At 37.2% G+C, this 20,927-nt stretch overlaps 1 protein-coding gene across 3 annotated transcripts in view; it reads right to left on the reverse strand.

The window, feature by feature from the left end:
- The window catches only part of Glg1 (golgi glycoprotein 1), a 123,177-nt gene that overhangs the window by 53,254 nt on the left and 48,996 nt on the right, over positions 1-20,927 (reverse strand). For all 3 annotated transcript variants that reach the window (XM_078032662.1, XM_021721734.3, XM_005318423.4), the window contains exons 2-3: positions 13,227-13,259; positions 1,540-1,626 (exon numbers count right to left, since the gene is read on the reverse strand). In XM_078032662.1, the coding sequence (XP_077888788.1) occupies positions 1,540-1,626; positions 13,227-13,259 (120 nt within the window). The remainder of the gene's footprint in view (positions 1-1,539; positions 1,627-13,226; positions 13,260-20,927) is intronic.

Below are 20,927 nucleotides of genomic sequence, written 5' to 3' on the forward strand. Positions count from 1 at the left end.
TTCCCAGCCCCCTAATATTAATTCTTAATAACATTTAATATGCTCTGCATTAACTATGGATTTGGACACACATTTCTGAACTTAGTAGAATACAAGTTTATCTGTTGTGGTCTAGAACAGAAACATGTTTAAAACAATGTTCAAGTGGGGTATAGTAGTACATGTCTGTAATCCCAGAAACTGAGGCAGGAGGATTGAAAGTTTGAGGCTAGGCTTAGCAACTTAGTGAGAATCTATATCAAAATTAAAAAAATAAAAAGAGCTGGTCTGTAGCTCAGAAGAAAAGTGCCCCTGGGTTAAATTTCCAGAACCTAAATAAATAAATAAGAAACAAATTTTGCTGTGCATGTGTGCCTGTAACGCCAGCAGCTCAGGAAGGGGAGGCAGGAGGATCACAAGTTCAAAGCCAGCCTCAGCAACTTAACAAGACTGTAAGAACCTAGTGAGACTCTGTCTTAAAATAAAAAATAAAAAAGGCTGGAGATGTGGTGTGGTTGTTAAGCACCCCTGGGTTCAATCCCTAGTACCAAAAAAAAAAAAAAAAAAAAGCAACAGAATATTCTGGAATTTTAGTAATCAGTTGCACACTGGCTTGAACGGCAGCAGAAATCTTCAGTAGTTAAGATGGATGACTCCTAAAAGCAGGGTCATGAGTATATTTCCAATCAAAGGGTTTGGTTTTGGAGGGTACTAGGGATTGAACCCAGGGGTGCTTAAACTTCCAGCCCTTTTAATTTTGTCTCAGTCTCCTGAGTCACTTGAATTACGGCATAGCTGGTGTTATGGCTCAGTGGCAGTGCTTGCCTATCATGCAAGAAGCCCTGGATTCAATCCCTAGCACCACCAAAAAATAAAAATAAAATAAAAAATTACCCAAATACAAAAAAGATACTCAAAGGGGCTGGGGATGTAGCTCAAGCGGTAGCGCGCTCACCTGGCATGTGTGTGGCCCAGGTTCGATCCTCAAGCACCACATACAAACAAAGATGTTGTGTCCGCCAAAAACTAAAAAATAAATATTAAAATTCTCTCTCTCTTTAAAAAAAAAAGATACTCAAATACCACAATTTTCATTAATATCATTAAAGTTTCCCTTAATATCTGTACATTAATTTTTTTCTTTATACTCAGTATCAATTTCTAAATATGTAAACATTGATACCTTTAACCTTTATAGCACTAGCTCCTTACTGAAGCTTATACTTCTGTGGTTCAATTGATCCAAATGCAGAGCCAAAGCACTGAGGAGTGTGACGCTTCCAGGGGTTTGGATTGACCTCTGGTCTGGCAGATTGTAACAGGTGTGGGAGCAGCACTGATAACCTCAGCAGTGGCTCTGGATGGTTGGGACTGAGAGAATCTGATCTTGAAAAGAAGTTTAATTACACCCCGCTTCCTATCTCTGAATCAAGTCAGTTGTCAATTTCCAAGAAAGATAAAAATAACCAAGTTATTCCTTTCTTAAAGACTGTTCTGGTCAACAGATATAATTTTCTCTTCTGAGTCATTTAATATTTATGAAATTATTTTAAAACCTACCTCTGATATGGTTGATTTGCAAACCTCTCTGGCCACAGACTCAAACTTGGGATCAGTAGTCAGGTTCAGCTTGTAATTCCACAATAACTAGGTTCAAGGGGAAAAAAAACCAAACAGGGGAGAAACAAAGAAAAAAATCCTCTAGTTAGAATATTATAAAATTTATCATTAGAGATTAAATTATGTTAATTATACTGTCAAATAAAAACATTTATGCATCAAGTAACAAAGAGTAAGACAAAATACCATCACATTTATAGATAAGAGGAAGAAAACATGCAGACAAAACAAAAGCAGTACCATTCAGACATTTTTTTTCAATTTTACTAAACAATTTTTTTAAAAAACTATAAGTTAAAAATCATTTAGTGTCAAGAAGAAACTTAAATATTAAAATTCCCAATGAAGTTTTCAGAGACAAAATAAATAGGTTATGTAGGCTAAATCTGCTTAAACCAAAAAGTCTAACTCAGATACTCAGATGCTCAGATGCGGTGGGTTTTGTCTCAGATTTCACAAGCAGCAATACTTTCATAGATCAATCTTATGAAGGAGAACTGCCCAGGATCTAGTTTCTAGGCTTATCTATCTAATTCCTTTAAAATTCTTGACTTGAAGCTGGGGATGTAGCTCAGTGCCGCCACTTACCTAGCATGCTCTAGGCCATGGGTTTGATTTCCAGCACTGCTTGCCGCCCCCCTCACCCAAGCCAAGATCAAAATACCTGATTTTATACACACACATACACACACTTTATAAAATTAAAGCCATTATTATTCCCAGGTGAGGGCTGAATACTATTTTATCTTTGAAGCTTCAGTTAAATAATTTCAATAAATTATCCTTAAAAGTACTTAAAAGTAGCAAAAATGAGCCTTCGAACTGCTCAGAGCAAAGAATAGAGGCTTTGGATGATGCAGAACATGAAAAGGTGTTTTTGTTTGTTTGTTTGTTTGTTTTTTTGAAAGGGGATCCATTTCTTTCTCTCTGTCTGCTATACTCCAGGTATAAACAGTCCAGGTAAAAACAGTCATTTACTGAATCAAACATTCTCTTAGCACTTTCTTTGTGCCACACACAGGAGCTTCACAGGCCACTGGAGGAAACAGAAGTGTTATAAAGAGTCCATACTAGGTTCAGGCACTAAGCCAGAGATGGGGGAATAAAGCAGAAGGAAAAAGACTCACACTGGATGGTGGTGGCTAAGGTCAATGGCAGAAATGATTAACCAGGTGCCACAGCAAGACAGAGGAGGAGTGCCCCAGATGGAGGTGGAATGAGGGCTTTGGTCAGGGAAAGTTTACTGGTGAAAATGCTATCTAAGATGAAGAGAAACCTCAAAGATCAGAAGTAGTCAGCCAGATTAAATGGTAGGGAGAAGTCTGTTTTAAATAAATGAAGCTGCATGCATGGGAACAGGACATGTTAGAGGAATTCAAAGTCCAAGGGAGGATGACTCAGGAGACACAAGCCAGATAAGAAAGCCCCATAAACTATACCTGACCTTCAGCCCCAAAGTAAGGGTAGTCACTGAAGGGAAAGTAAGGTGGTGGTATGATCAGGGCTGTTCTTTAAAAGTAGAACAGAGGCATATATGAACTGCACTAAGCACAACACAGAAGCAAGCAGTTAAATCAGTATAAGCACTGAAGAAGATCTGGTAAAGAAGTACATAAGTCACGGAGGGCCTGGGGAGGAATTCCACTAGACTGCGGAATGCTCTGGGGAGGGAAGGAGGTGGCCCGGTGGACCGACTGGTGGTGGTTTCTAGGTCATTCCTCCAGAGGCCAAGTGTTCTAGAGCCAACAGTTGTACTGCAAAGAATGTGAACGAAAGAGAAGGGTGTCTTGTGTCCTCGCTCTTCTTCCTTTTGTACAGACCCACAATCTAATACCCCGCAGGTTAAACACAGGTCACATTTTGCCTTCTGCATTAGCCCATTTCCAAAACTAAAGTTAAATTTTACGGGCCAGGATGTAGCTGTGTGGTAGAGTACATGTTGCTCAAAGCCATGGGTTTAATCCCCACCACCAAAAGGAGGAAGTTCAGAGCTTTACTATTAACGTTAAAAAACGGAGAAGGGGGCTGGGGTTATAGCTCAGCAGCAGAGCGCTTGACTTGCACATCTGGGGCACTGGGTTCGATCCTCAGCACCACATAAAAATAAAGATACTGTGTCCATATAAAAAAAATATTTAAAAAAACAGGGAGGGAGGGGAAGTGCTGGGGAATGATATTGGGCAAACTGTATTGTTATATCGTGTGCATGAATATGTAATAGCAAATCCCATCAATATGTACAACTATAATGCACTAATAAAAATGTAAAAAATAAAACAATGACATTAAAAAAAAAAAAAAAAGAAGTACATAAGTTCGGTTTCTTCTCTTTCCCCCTCCAAAAATACAATGGAAAGCTCTAATCACCCAACTACCAGCAGTAAGCTCAGCCACAGGAGGACAAAAGGAGGAAAAGTCAAACTGGAAAGAAAATAAGCAATAAAAATACAGTGTGATAAATGTGATAGCAGAAACATGCAGAGGACATTATGGGAATACAAAGGAAGAACACAGCCCAGTGAGTGTTGGAGAAGCAGGTAGAGGTGGCAGTGGCCAAATTATCCTGGGGTCATTCCACAAGGATTAGAAGGAATTCTGCCAGATGAACTGAGGGAGACTGGGATACCAGGTATGCAAAGGTAAGGAAGACAGAAGGGTGAGGGTAAATCATGGGAACCTATGTGGTTTGGATGGATTGGAGTTGAGGGTATTGAAGATGAGGGGTAGAGGAGCAGGGTCAGATCACACTGAGTTCTGCAGTTCATGTTAAGGATTTTTAAAAAAAATGTTTATTTTTTTAATTGTAGCTGCACACAATACTCTTATTTCATTTATTTTTATGTGGTGCTGAGGATCGAACCAGGTCCTCGAATGTATTAGCTAAACTTTTTACTGCTGAACCACAATCCCAGCCCCCATACTAAGGATTTTGAAGTTTATCTTAAAGGAAACAGGAAGCTAGTAGATAATTTTAACCACAGAACTCAGAGATCAACTCTGATTACAGTGTGGAGAAGGGTAAGATTGGGGAAGGTTAATAGATCACTTAAGAGGCAAGAACTGATTTGGATGAGAGAAAATGAGATATACTCGAGATAAGGAGAATAAAGTACAAGACTATTTTTTTTGTGTGTGTGAGGGGGTGAAGGATAATTCTTTCTCCATAGTCAAATTCCCTGAAAGTATAGTCTATAGTTCATTTTATCTACTTCCTCTTTCATTCACCCTCAGAAATTTCAAGTGAATGCTACCTGTTTAGTCACAATTCTATAAAGATAGTTTAAAAACCAAAACAGGGCTGGAATCAAACCCAGAGCTTCTTGGGTACTACAAAAATAAATAAATAAAATAATAAAATCAAATATATAAAAATCAAAACAAGCAGTTACTGAAAAGTCCCTTTTTAAACTCCTCCCTAGAGGAGTTTTTGCCTTTTCTTATAATTATCTCTATATCTGTAAACTAGTGCTTATACTGCTATTTCTTAATTTGTCAGTTTTAGGTATTCTATAATTTATACTATAGATGAAGAATGAACTCTCATGCCCTTCTTCCTGATTCCAGTCCTCTCAACATAGTTAAGTCATAACGTCAGATACTCAAAATTTTAATTATATAAGAACTTTTATGTGTATGTGCACGCACACACACACACACCAATGTAAATATTGTATTTCTTCTCCTATACAACTTTTAGTCTGTCCTACAGTTAATTGTCATTTACTTCATAGGCCTATTTTTCAACATACTCATTACTAATTAATCCTATTTGGTCTCTTTACCAGAAATGTGCTTCTTCTCTCAAAATATTCACCTATAAGTAATCTACCAGGTGAGACATTCTTCAGCAGTTTTCTGTCTCACTCAAGCAGGTCTGGCAGCTCCCTAGGCTTCTGAACAGGTGTCTCCCTTCACCAGTTTCCTTAGGATGTCCTTTGCTCTTGTCTTGTGCTGAGTCATTAGTTACTGGGTTCTTTATTTTTCTGTCTTATGTATCACCTTAGTTTGTACAGTAGCTTTTTGAAAAATACACAAATAAATAAATGTTTTTAAAACTGCAGGTCTGGAGTATCTTTATTGTATATTACTTTGAATGAACACTATTCCTCATTCTTTCAAAGGCATTGGTCCACTATCTCCTAGCTTCTAAGAAGTATAGAATTCAAATCTATGTATTTTGATTATAACTTGTTTATTTTTTCCTCTCTGAAAGGTTTTGTATCTCCCCCACCCTGCCCCTTCAAATTCTGATGTTTCACTGACATGTGCCATGCTGTGGACTATCTTTCCACCTATGGCACTGGGTATTTGGTGAAGTCTTTGAATTTAGAAACGCATATCCTTCAGTTCCTACAAGTTTCTTCCCTCCCCCTCTCCCAAGTGCCTACTATATGCCAAGTACTGTTTAAGGCAGCAATGAGCAAAAAATGTGAAGATTCTCTGCTTTTAAGGACTTTACCTTCTATGAAGAAAGAAACAATATGCAAATAATCAAAAGAATATGTCAGGTGATACACTAGGGTAGAAGGAAGGATTGGTGCTATTTTATATAAGGGAGGAATGTGAGTATCCACAAAAGGTGAAATATTCTATTTTATCTATTTATTTACTTCTGTAGTACTAGGGGTTGAACCCAGGGCCCAGCACATGCTAGCAAGTTCTCTACCACTGAGCTACATACATTCCAAGGCCCCACTCCTTTTTTTTGGTCACCAGAGATTGAACTCAGGAATACTTAACCACTGAGTGACTTCCTCAGCCCTTTTTTTATATTTTATTAGAGACACGGTCTCATTTAGTTGTGTAGGGCCTCATTAAGTTTCTGAGGCTGGCTTTGAACTCTGGGCCTCCTGCCTTAGCCTCCTGAGCTGCTGGGATTATAGGCGTGTGCCACTGCATCCAGTCAGTGCTTAGGCTGGTCTCAAACTTGAGGTCCTTCTGCCTCAGCCTCCTGAGCAGCTAGGATTATAGGAGTGCACCCCTATGCCCAGCTTCCCAATATCTTTTTAACAAACCTGTGAGTATAGCTTCCAAGGTCCCTACAAGGATATACCCAAGTACAACTCTCTACATTCGGGAAGTTCAAAGTATGGTGTTCCTACCAGCTGGGTCATTTTTATCATAAGCAATGCTACCCAGAAACTTAATTAAAATTTTACTTTTATCAGTTAAGAGGGGATTTGAGCTAAGAAATGAGCAGATTTCAATTCTCATGAAGACGAGGAAAAAATTTTGCTCAACCTTCACTCACAGGGTTGTCATGAGCTACTATAAATGTTCTTGTAAATGCCCCTTTGGAGATACATATACATATATATATATATATATATATATATATATATATATATATACACACATATATATAAATATATATAAGCATTCCTGTTGGATAAATACCTATAAATAAAATGACTACATCATATATTATGTTTATGTTCCATTCTTGTAAATAATGCCAAACAGCTTTGAAAGTAGTTGTACTAATTTACATTATCATTATCAGGTATGAAAGGCACCTAGTTCCACATTCTGACACATACTTGGTATTGTCAGTCTTCAATTTTTATAATTCTAGTGGTGCAGGAACCTGATCACTAATGAGGCTGAACACCTTTTCCATGTTTATGTCAATCAGAAGTCATCTTTGAGACATGGATGTTCAAGCTTTTTTAAAAAAATTTTTTGTTGTTGTTGATAGACCTTTATTTATTTATACGTAGTGCTGATAAACCCAGTGCCTCACACATGCCAGGCAAATGCACTACCGCCGAATCACAGCCCCAGCCCTGTTCAAGCATCTTAACCAAAATTTTATTCCTTTGCTTTTCTTTACTGCTTTGTGTGAGTTGTTTATATATTCTGGTTACTGTCGGATACGTTAAAAATATTTTCTTGGTGGCTTGCCTTTATCTATTATCACTCTATTATCTTTATTGTTAGATTTTTTCAAAGATTTTTTTAATATCTTTATTTATTTTTATGTGGAGCTGAGGATCGAATCTCATGCCTCACATGTGCAAAGCAAGTGTTCTGCCACTGAGCTATAACCCCAGCCCCTCAAAAAATTTTTAATGTGGTACTGAGGATTGAACCCAAGGCCTTGTGCATCCTAGATGAGCTTCTCCACTGAGCTATATCCCTGATCCCAATAAAATAAATATTGATGTAATTTATTAATCTTTTGCTTTATAACTAGTGCTTTTTCTCATTTAAGAAATCTTTGCTAATCTCAAAAGACATTCTTCTATGTTACCTTTTTAAAAATTTTACTGTTTCACTTTCACATTTAAACCTACAATGTATCCAGAATGAAATTTATGTGGATAGTGCCTTATTCAAGTGTTCATATATGTATGGTATTTCTGGCCTTATTCTGCTCCACCGGTCTGATGTGCCTCTACCACATGGCCTAATTATACATGCCTCACATTAACTCTTCCATTGGGTGGTCAAAAATTCTCTCTGCTTGGTTCCTTAATTACTTTGGCTATGAGTGGCACTATGTGTTCCCACATAAATTTTAGAGCCAGCTTGCCATTTTGATAACAAGAGATTTGGGATTGCATGAAATCCATAGGTAATTTTTAAAAATTATTATCATTAGTTGTTCAAATCATTACATAGTTCTTGACATATCGTATTTCATACATTTGATTCAAGTGGGTTATGAACTCCCATTTTTACCCCGTATACAGATTGCAGAATCACATCGGTTACACATCCACTTTTTTACATACTGCCATACTAGTGTCTATTGTGTTCTGTTGCCTTTACTATCCTCTACTATCCCTCCTCTCCCATCTTCTCTCTCTACCCCATCTACAGTAATTCATTTCTCCCCCTTTTTTTTTTCCCCTTTCCCCTCACTTCCTCTTATATGTAATTTTGTATAACAATGAGGGTCTCCTTCCTCCATAGGTAATTTGGTACAGTTGACATTTTTATAGTAAGTTTTGAACTTGTGAACTTAAGCCTTTCTCTTAATATTTTATAGTTATCTGCACAGCAGTCTTACACATTATTTAAAAATTATTCTTAGGTATGCTGTTTCAAATATTATTATTAAAATATTTGCTTATTCTTATTATATGAAATACAAGTGAGTGTTTTCCACATTTATTGGTGCATTATACTTACATAATGATGGGATTTGTTACATATTCATATATGCACACAATATAATAATATGTAACTTAGTTTTATGTGCTGACTCTACATCTAGAGATTGTGCTAAAGTCATCTATTAATCACCTGCTAACAGTCTATCTACAAATTCTTTTTTTAATTCCTTTTTTTTAATATCTCTATTTTGTTTTGTTTTTATGTGTTGCTGAGGATTGAACCCAGTGCCTCATATGTGGGAGGCAAGTGCTGTACCACTGAGCCACAACATAGTCCAATTTACAAATTCTTTTTGGATTTTTTATCTATAAATAATGACAGTTTAATTTTTCTTTCCCAATTCTAGCCTACTTTTTATCTTGCTTGACTATACCAGCTAGGCTCTCTGTGACAATGAGCAACGATGTCTTATAGACAGTCTTGGGAAGAAAGCTGTCAATATTTCACATCTGTTATAGGTCTTTTTACAGCCACTATTTATCAGATTAAATAAATTCCCTTATAGGATCATGCCAAAGTTTGAACATTAAATACTAATTGAATAATTGACTAGGGATCATGGTATTTTAAGATATGATAACAGCCAGGTACAGTGGTACACACTTCTAATTCTGTCTTCTTGGAAGACTAAGGCAGGAGAATTGCAAATTCAAGGCCAGCCTACACAATTTACTGAGATTTGTTTTGAAATAAAATAAAAAGGGCTGGGGATGTAGTTCTATGGTAGAGCATTGAGTTCAATCTCCAGTCTAGCAAAAATATATAACATTTTTTAAAAATATGATAATGGTATTATAGTTATTGTTTCTCTAAAAGCCCTTACTTTTTAGGAATGTTTACTGAAATATTAACATATGGAAAGATATTCTGCTTCCAAATAATGCAAAAGGAGTGGAATTAAGTAGGGGTATAGAAGACACAAAAGCATCTGAATTAACAATGAAAGCTATATGGCAATTATATGGGTGCTGACTACACTCTGCTGAGATTTATTTATTTAAAAAACTTTTTTAGTTGTAGTCGGACTCAATACCATTAATTAATTAATTAATTAGTTAGTTAATTTGTATGTGGTGCTGAGGATTAAACCCAGCACCCACACATGCTAGGCGAGCACTCTATTGCTGAGTCACAACCCCAGCCCTGAGATATAATTTATACCATGAAATTCACTCTTCCAAAGTATAAGCTGATGGTTCTATAATCACCATCACTAATTACAGAGCATTTTCATTATTCTCAAAAGAAACTCTACACCTATTAGCAGTCACTTCCCATTTCCCAATTCCCTCAGTCCCTGGCAACCACTAAATCTTCCTGTCTTTGTAGATTTGCCTATTCTACTTATTTCATGTCAATGAATCAGTTCTTGAGGTTCATCCATGTTGTAGCATACACCAGCATTTCATCCCTTTTTTTTTAGCCAAATAATATCCCACTGTATGGACACACCATGTTTTATTTAGCCATTCATCAACTGAAGTACATTTGAGTTGTTTCCACTTTTAGATTATCACAAACAATGCTTCTCTGAATATCTGTTTAAATATTTTTATATGAACATATGTTTTCAACTGTCTTGGGTATTGGTGATGTTATGATACACATACTTTGGTTTTTGTTCACAATTCCTGGCTCATAACTTCCTCTCCAAGGAAGGCCACAGAAACTAGAATTTTTCTTCCCTAAGGCAGGTCATTGAAACTCTAATTTTCCTTTACCTTTCCATCTTAGAGCTGGCCATAAAGAAATTCTCTGACTTACTCTGGTCATGATATTTTCCTCATTCCAGATGGGTTAAGCCCTGTGCCCTGTAGGAAGGAATACTGCATCCAGAGGCCAAGGATAATCTGAATAGATAGGCCTTGCTGAGTTTCCCCACCTTAGCAATAATGCCTACACAATGAGGTCTTTGTCCCAAAAGGACAGAGTTCCAGAAGGTTGAACACAAGGAGATTCCTGGAGGGCAACATGCTCAGAGACACCTAAAAGCTCCGCACCCTTCTTCCATACCTTGACCTATATGCATCTCTTCATCTGTGTTTCTTGCAACATCCTTTTTTTAAATATTTTATTTTTACGTGGTGCCCAGGGTCAAACCTAGTGCCTCACGCATGCTAGGCAAGCACTCTACCTCTGAGCCACAACCTCAGTTCCCTTGTAACATGCTTTAAAATAAACTCAGTGTTTCCCTGAGTTCTGTGAGCTGCTAGAGTAAATGAATCACACCTGAGGAGGGAGTTGTGGAAAACTCAATTTACAGCCACTTGGTCAGGACCACAAGTGAAATGAGCTGGGAGCTGGGCACAATGTCACATTTCTGTAGTTCCAGCTACTTGGGAGGGTGAGGTGGGAGAATCAAGTCATTCTCAGAGTTCAAGGCCAGCTGAGCAATATAGTAAAATCTGTATCATTTTAGAAAAAAAAAAAACTAAACAAAATACCACCTGGTGTTTGCCACTGGTATCTAAAAAGTGTGTGCTGGGGGAGGACAGTCTTGGGAACTGAGGCCCTAACCCCTGTGACCTGATGCTCTCTCTAGGTAGACAGTGCTAGAACTGAACTGGTTTAGAGATACCCAGCGGACATCCACTGCTGCAGAACAGACTGCTTGCTGAAGGGAAGAAACCCTACTTATTTAGAGGTCAGAAGTCTTACACATTCACTGCTGTGCAACAACAGAGGGGGATGGGCCTTCCCAGCACAAGGCACACAGTTAAGCTGATGGGTCATAACTCAACTCACCACGAATCCACAGACTAGACTTCTTGTGCTGCTTCACATTCCTATCAGCAATGTAAGAAGACTCTAATTTCTCCATATCCATGCCAACATTTGTTATTGTCCATCTTTTTGATTACCGTCACCCTAGTGGGTGTGTATGGTTTTGATTTGCAGTTCTTTAATGACAACACTACTGAGCATCTTCTCATGTGCTTACTGGTCACTTGTATATCTTCTTTGGGGACAGGGTGGTGTTGGGGATTGAACCTAGGACCTCATGCATGGTAGGTATACATTCTGCCACTAAGCTATACGCCCAACCCTAAATTTGTTTCTTTCATCATAAGAGTTTTTTTTTTTTTAATCTTTTTCAACACTAACTACACAATTATCAGAAAATATTTGCAAATATTTTCTTTCATTCTGCGGGTTGTTTTGAACTTTTCTTTTTTCCTTGGTGCTGGGGAATGAACCTGGGGCACTTAACCACTGAACCACATACCCAGCCCCTTTTAAAATTTTTATTTAGAGAGAGAGCCTCTCTAAGTTGCTAAAGACTGGCTTTGAACTCCAAGATCCTCCTGCCTCAGCCTCCTGAGACACTGGGACAGCTGTGCGTCACCATGCCCAGCAAACTTTGACAGTCTCATTTGAAGCACAAAAATTCTTAACTTGGTGAATTGATCTACTTATCAAATTTTATTTAGTTGCTTATTCTTTAGGTGTCACATCTAAGACACTATGCCTAATCTAAGGTCATGAATGTTTACAACTATATTTATTCAACAGATTTTACAGTTTAGCTCTTTCATGTAGGTTTTCAATGCATTTTTAAATATACAGTATAATTTTGGGCTCCAAATTCATTCCTTGTAATGTGGGGATCTAGTTGTTCTAATACTATTTGTTGAAAAGACTATTCCTTTCCTTACCAAATTACCTCCATACCCTTGCTGAAAATGAATCATGTGCCTATTTTTGAATTCTCAATTCTGTCTATCCTATTCAGTAACACAGTCTTGATATTGCAGCTTTTCAGTAAGTTTGAATTCAGGAAGTGTGACTATTATGTTTAGTGGGGTTGTGTTAGTTCAAGTTTTCTTCTAGGACTCTTAAAGTTTTATTTTGCACTTTGAAGTCTCAGACCCCTCTAGATTTTTTTTAGAATGAACAGTAAGAGCCAACTTTCCTGGTTGTTTTTTTTTTTTTTTTTTTTCAATCCCTATCCAATCTATCACTACACCAAGACAGGGTGATTTCTGATAATCTGACAAACACTTCTTCCTGAAAATCAAGTATCAACTCCATCATTAAGCCTTTCCTGACATAAACACATGAACAAAATTCACTTTGTGCACCACTGTATTCTGCACAGACTTCTATCAAAGCACCCAAAACTTTATGCATAGATTTAATTTCACAGTCTCCTTTTAATGTGCTACAACACATAGTAGATGACTGAATGAGTAAATGAAAGAACTTTAAAATACAGTATTTAAAATCTGTCAACTCGATAAGCAGATAACTCATTATTTTCATATGGTAGTGTAATGAAGAAACTTAAGCTTAAGTACCTAAATATTATTTGAAAAAACCTGCCAGTTTCTATAATGAAGGAGTATTGTAGATTTTACCCTGGTCCTTAACAAATGTTTATTATCATTTTAAGATTAAGGGAATCTAAGAAAACACAAAGTTCCCTAGAACAACAGGAAGTATCCCAAAGTCTACCATCATAGATATAAAGCACATACGGTGAGTTAAAAGAAATCTATACTTACATGATTGCAGTCTGAAGAAATTTCATTTTCAGGCTAGAAAGAAAGAAAAACAAATGATGTTTAAAAAAAAGCAAAACAAAAAATTTCTCAAGTTTTCAAATATAATTTTCAAATTCAAAATAAACTTTAATACAAGAAATCTGAACAGTCAATTGAATATGTTTCTTCAATATAGGGAGTAAAATGGTATTATACACTTTTTAGGCTATTGGTAAGAAATGAACCAGAAAGATACTTAGGAAGCATAATCCCCTTCTAAGTCAACCATACAATCTGGAAATGAGGAAAATGGGGAAAAATGCCCTAAAACAATAATAACAAAAGGACCCTTTCTTTTATATGATACTTTCTGATTTTAAAGAGGATCAGCCCAGCCCCTGTAATCCCAGCCACTTGAGAGCCTGAGGCAGGATAATCACAAATTCAAGGTCAGCCTTAGGAATTTAGTGAGTCCCTGTCTCAAAAAATAAAGAGGAGGCTGGGTATATAGCTCACTTGCTTCACATGCACAAGGCCCTGGATTCAATCCCCAGCATCACCAAAAAAAAAAAAAAAAAGTGGGAATGTAGCTCCGCGACATGGAAGTCTAGTACCACAAATAAATAAATAAATAAATAAATTCAGACATAACACAATGATACATGTGTCTTTTCTTTAAAAAAAAAAAAAGTTACATATCCTTAAAAAATGACTTATAAAGAAGTGCAGAGAAGAACTATTAAAATTTAAGTGTACTGTCACCTTGGTGGATGATAAGTACATAGGAACTCTGTTCTATTTTTGAAACTTCTTAAAGTGTGTGACTAGTAAACAGAAAATTAACAAGGGTTGAAATTTTATTTATTCATTTATTCCCATGAATACATCTATCTTTTTTTTTTTCTTAAGTGGGGAAGTACCGGGGATTGAACTCAGGGGCACATGACCCACATCCCCAGCCCTATTCTGTATTTTGAGACAGGGTCTCAATGAGTTGCTTAGCACCTTGCTTTTGCTGAGGCTGCTTTTGAACTCTATATCCTCCTGCATCAGCATCCTGAGCCTCTGGAATTACAGGCAATGTGCCAACTGTGCCTGGCTACATTCGCTTTTTAAAGCTAGGTACAGTTAATGGATAAAATGAACTTTTAATTCTAGGAAGAAAGAAAAGTGGTTGGGGTGTGGCTCAGTGGTAGGGCACTTGCCTTGCATGCATGAGGCCCTAAGTTTTGCCTGGTTTGCATAGCTCTGCAATAGGTATTTCTTTTCATTTTCTTGTTCAGACCTTTAAAGGAGATAACCATTGTAATAAAACATTCCATAAGAAAATGCTATTTCCCTTGAATTTTTGTGTTTCCTCAACCTATTCAAATCTGTTCAAATGAAGTAAGAAGTACTTACTATGAACTTTCTATGAAATATTACCAATTTTGGCTATTAACAGTGCCATTTTAAATAAAAAGGTATTTTTATTCAAAGATAAAGTTAAGGCAATAAAGAAAGTAGTAAATATGAACAAATCAAGTGGCTACATATTACTTAAGGAGTAAAAAGACTTCTAGAGAAGGCTTTTAATTTCACTGTAGAATTTAGTAACAAAAATATACAAACTCACAAATTATATTAAAATTAACTTTAATTAGGTTGCTACATAATCATGACATTATAACCTTACTTTTGAAGTTTCTTCCAACTTATTTAAGAATAGATACTTTTAATGTCTTTCTGAGTCTCAGAAATCAGTCTCCACACACTGAGCTGATCCAGCTTAACTCTGTTCCCTTCCACTTCAATCTGAAGTGCTTAATAGAGGCCTTCTTGAAAGAAATTCAGAGCACTGGAGAATCTTTAAAACAATGCCATGCTAGGCATGGTGACACACACTATAATCCTAGCAGCTCAGGAGGCTGAGGCAGGAGGATCCCTAAAAGCTAGCCTCAACAATTTAGTGAGACCCTGTCTCAATAAAAAAGTAAAAAAGATCTAGAGATTCAGCTCAGTGTGCAAGTGTCTCTGGGCTGAATCACTGGTACCATATAAATAATAGGACTTGATTAGCTTTAGTCCAAGAAGAAAAACAGCATGGAATACGAAAATCTAGAATTACTAAAATAGAATAAGGCTAAAGAGTTTCTTCTTTTATTAACAATTAATGAAATTATATTATGGGGCGATTGCAAGGAATGAATCAGCAAGTATATATTCATGTATCCTAAACTTCCATAGGCATTGCTGCAGGATATAAAAGATTTTGTCTAAGTCTCTGATCTTAGATAGCTTACAATCCAGTTTGTAGATAAAAGAGTAAAATCAAACAATTAAACAAGTGAAGGAACCTGAGGAAGGCCGAATGAATTAGAACAGTGACCAGAAAGGAATGAAATGATTCCTCCAAAGAGGAAGTTACACATTTCCCTAGGGCTCAGGAAGAATAGAATAAAGCTATTAAAAAAAAAAAAAAAGAAGAAGAAGAAAAGAAAAAGAAAGAGGCAGGTACAGTGCATGCCTGTAATCCCAGTGGCCAGGGAGGCTGAGGCAGGAGGATTGAGAAGTCAGAGCCAGCCTCAGCAATGGTGAGGTGCTAAGCAATTCAGTGAGACTTGTCTCTAAATAAGATATAAAACAGGGTTGGGGATGTGGCTCAGTGGTCAAGTGCCCCTGAGTTCAATCCCCAGTGGAAGGGAGGAAGGAAGGTAAGAAGGAGGTCAGCATTTAATTTACCTTTTAATATATTTTTCAACATGTGAGATATTGAAATAAAAAAAAATCCAAAATGAAATCCTCATCAGTTTCAGAATCCTACTGTGACCCCACCCTTCAAATTAGAGGCATAGTGCTGGCTCCTAGCCTGTGGACTGCCACATCATCAACTGCTCTTCACCATTCTAGAGACAAAAATCTGTCTCTTACATCAAGTGTTTATTTACTGGAAAGAAAACTGTTCTCTTACAATGGGAAAATGAGAATAAAATTTTATGAAGCATACCAGTAAAGAAACTATTATGAGCCAGATACAGTGCTATATGCCTGTAACCTCAGCTACTCTAGAGACCCAGGCAGGCAGATCACAAGTTCAAGGCCAGCAAGACCTTTTGTCAAAATGAATAAAGGGCTGGGGCTCTATGTCACTGGTAAAGCATTTGCCTAGCATGTGCAAGGCACTGCGTTCAATCCCAGTGGAGGGAGAGAGGGTGGAAGGAAAAGAAACTATTACAAATAGAGGAAAGAGAAAAAGAAGAGAACCCAGCACATCTCCAAACCCCAACACATCAATGACTAAACCAGATAAGGAATTTGGCTAATATTTTTTTTTTTAAGAGTGAGAGAATTTTGATATTTATTTTATAGTTATCGGCGGACACAACATCTTTGTTTTGCATGTGGTGCTGAGGATCGAACCCGGGCCACACGCATGCCAGGCGAGCGCACTACCGCTTGAGCCACATCCCCAGCCCCAGAACTTGGCTAATATTGAATGAATAATGCAGTAATGTAGTAACAGTGATAGGAACTGAGTACTTGGATACACTTGCCTGACTCCAATAAAGGGCATATATGTGTGTGAAAAGACATAAAGCCACCATTTAACTCAGGCAAATGCTACATTCATTTCTTACAACATGAAAGACTAAAAGAATAAATGAAATTGTATCCTATTTTACAGATGAAGATACTGAAGTACAGAGAAACTAAGTAACGGGATCGAAGGTATAGTGGTAGGAGATATACTGGGATGTAAATAATGACAACTATGTGCATGTACTGCTTTCAGCTTGGTGTCTTCCTAAAAAAGCCAGGTAGATAATGTGGCTCAGAGTGAGCCTAATTATGGGGGCCTTTGGATGGAGCAAGGAAAGGGTAGACAGGATAAATGTTTTAATCTAATGCTCTAGAGTGATTTGTCTGACAGTTAAATGATTAATTTTGATGCAGGCAGTCCAGATAAGAAAATGATCAAGAAATTAGATAAACTAGGGATATGGATTAGCCCTTAAATAACCATAGTGAGTATAAAAATTTTGCTTAGTTATCCTGGCTTTTCTAAATCAATGACTCAAATATTTTGGGTATTATTCACTTAATGTACTTTGTTGTCCTAGTTGGTAAACCAAAGCTGAAATCATTGATTTTTAAACTTAATCTCCCTGCCCGTCCTTTAGGTTCTATAAATTTAGAGCTGGTTTTAAGGGAAGGGATAACATGATAGGAAAGGAACAAAAGAAGTACAGTATTCAGCCATAGAAGCTGTGTAGCTGTACAAAGGTCACTGAACTTCTCCCAGACTCAAGGCTAGGCTTTGGCACAAAATGGATTTCTTCATGTAGGATCTAGAAACAATTTTTAGGAATCCAATATTTTCTTGAAACCCAATATTGTTATGTAATTCTCTCTTCTGAGCATAGTATCCACAGCTGTTACAGTCCCCCCAAAGTTTATAAAATCGAGAAATAAGAATTACTGGTTGATGCCAGGCACAGTGGTGCACACCTATAATCCCAGCAGCTTGGGAGGTGGAGGCAGAAAGATGGACAACTCAAATGCAGCCTTAGCAACACAGCGAGGCCCTAAGCAACTCAGACCCTGTCTCTAAATAATAAACAAAAAAGGCTGGGGATGTTGCTCAGTGGTTAAGCACCTCTGGGTTCAATCCCTGGTACCAAAATTTAAAAAAAAAAAAAAAAAAAAAAAACGAAAGAAACATTGGTTGGACACTTTTAAGCTTCTTTCCAACTTTATGAGTCAATAAAATCTGAGATGTGGAATTTTTTTAAAAGTCATTAAAATAGGGCTGGGGATGTGGCTCAAGCGGTAGTGCGCTCGCCTGGCATGCATGCGGCCTGGGTTCGATCCTCAGCACCACATACAAATAAAGATGTGTCCGCCGAGAACTAAAAAAAAAATAAATATTAAAAATTCTCTCTCTCTCCTCTCTCACTCTCTCTTTAAAAAAAAATTCTCTCTCTTAAAAAAAAAAGTCATTAAAAAAAAAAATATATATATAGGGCTGGGGATGTGGCTCAAGCGGTAGTGCGCTCGCCTGGCATGCATGCGGCCTGGGTTCGATCCTCAGCACCACATACAAATAAAGATGTTGTGTCTGCCGAAAACTTAAAAATAAATATTTTAAAAAAAAATATATATATATATACACACACACACACACACACACATATATATAGTTGTGGATGAACCTTTATTGTTATTTATTTTTATTTGATGCTGAGAATCGAGCCCAGTACCTCACATATGCTAGGCAAGTGCTCTACCACTGAGCCACAACCAAAGCCCCTGAGATGTGGAATTTAAAAACAGAAGTACGTATTGAATTTCAAGTCTTTTATTTTAGCTAATTTGTATAGGATGATGGCCACTACTGTTTTATTTTAATCATTCTTTCCTATCCACGTCACAACAGGTTTGAGAATAAACTACTGAGAAGCTTGGGTGTAAATATTCTCAATTGAATCAACCATCCCATTCACTTAGGATGATGGTTTTCACAGGAAGTATGAGCCCAGGAACTATGGTCTCCCCAAGGTGAACAGGCTGAGTGATACTCTGGCTCGGGAAATAAAGGATTCACAAAACTAACCTGGAAGCTGTCCCAGTTTCTGAAACAGAAATGCTTGGGAGTTGGATGGTGTCTAAAATATGGAACAGTCTACATTTTCATCAGCTGAAGTATTGAAATAACCATCAGGAACATAAAGGCATAAATTCCTTTTCTAAGCAAGGGGTACTAAATTAAGTGACAGATTTGTTTTTCTAATCATCTGGGAGAAAACATAGAAAAAGTACTACAGAAAGCACACTTTCATGGCCTTGCCATCTGAAAGCAACAACAACCTGATGCCTCTGCCTGAGCAGGAATACTCTACTATAGTAGTGAGTAAATTCTTCTGGGAGTTTATTCATTATTATTATTATTCATTGTTATTCAAGAACCCAGTAAACTCCCAATCACATGAACAATTCATTTATTAACTTGGTCCAAAGTCTGCTCCCCAAAGGAGAATAAACATAATATAATTGCCATCTAATCAGATAAACCTCATCTTTTAGAGTCTTAGAAATTTTTCCCTGAGCAATCTTAATCCTCAATCAGATTCATAACTGCTTCCCTCTTAGTGCCTCATCTGGCTCAATCAGAATGTATTTTTCTTATTTGTATCCAAGGATAGCAGCTGAGTATTATTTTTCCAAAAAGGACAGTGATCCACCACAGGCTTTATGCCCCCCAACAATGCTGATTCACTGAAGAGCTGTGCTTTTGTATGAATCTTCAACATTCACTGACCTTAAAACAAAACAAAACAAAACAAAACCCTACTTTACAAGTCCAGTGGGAGTTTTTTATGAAATACAAAGGCTGGCTGGCTCTAGTAAATGAGTGTTTAAGGAGTAAAAACATGAGCCCACATCTAATCATCTAACCAACATTCAGTTGAATGTGTACTGAGGAGGGCAGTAGGTGATATTTTAAAGAAGGAAAAAAAGTACCATCAACTCCATGAGAAGAACAACAGAAAGGACATGAGGGAATGCTGCGTGGGGAGGACACATCTGAGATGAGTACTATGGGGGCTGTGGTCTGGCTGTGCAAAGCAGAACACAGGGTGGGGGAGGGGTTGGAAAGGCATGCTCTGTACAGAAGGCAGAGACTTGAGTGAGAAAGGGAAGCCCTAAGGTGACCTTCTTAGGTTTACTTACTTGGCATCTCTTAATATATGGTGAGATAACTACTAGGTTTTAATAAAAATCCTAACACAGGTCCAATAATGGTTTCCCATAGTCCAAATGAATATGTTATTCTAAGCACAGTGTGATGGGTTTAATATACTTTTATTACTTGTGTGCTTCCCAAGTGGTTTGGTGGAATAATAATGCAGCTGGCAAATATTATACAGTAATTCACTTGTATAGGAATATGTTGAGTTTTAAAAGGGGTAAAGATATACAAGTAAGATCCCTAGAAACACATATAGGGCCAATTTATCCCTGGTTCTTGGGACAATCTCACATACAGAACAATAAAAGGGCTATGGTGAGATCATAAATTTATTTTTCCTGTATCTTCAAAATGAAAAATCTCTTTTGATTCTAATAAGGTAAAAGGGTATGGGTATGTTACCGTGAGAATTAACAGAATGGCTTGCATAGCCTGAAATCCCAGCGGCTGGGGGGACTGAGACAGGAGGATCATGGGTTCAAAGCCAGCCTCAGCAACAGTGAGGTGCTAAGCAACTCAGTGAGACCCTGTCTCCAAATAAAATACAAAATAGAGCTGGGGATGTTGCTCAGTAGTTGAGTGCCCCTGAGTTCAATCCCCAGTACTCTCCCTCCCTCCTCACCCCCCCCCCCGTCCCGCACCCCAACAACAAAAAAAAAAAGAATGGCTCACACAGCATACTTTACTCATAGATACAAATACTGGCAAGACATTAAAAAAGAAAAGAAAGGGGGGGGGGAACCAAGAAAGAAAAATCTAAATATAGTTAAACTGACCAAATGGAACTATAAAAAAATTAATATAATTTATCAATCTTCTTGTCCAGAGCAGGGAATGAAAAACACTTAATAAGGATACAGTAATTTAGTTACTGAACAAAAATTGCATCGTTACATTATAACAAATACAATGATTTTTACATTGGTTTGTGGTTTTACAAATTTGTAAATATAAAACATAAATAAGCCAGGCATAGTGGGTGCATGTCTTTA

This window comes from Ictidomys tridecemlineatus, chromosome 15 (assembly GCF_052094955.1).
Source record: "Ictidomys tridecemlineatus isolate mIctTri1 chromosome 15, mIctTri1.hap1, whole genome shotgun sequence".
In the NCBI taxonomy this organism is placed as follows: Eukaryota; Metazoa; Chordata; class Mammalia; order Rodentia; family Sciuridae; genus Ictidomys; species Ictidomys tridecemlineatus.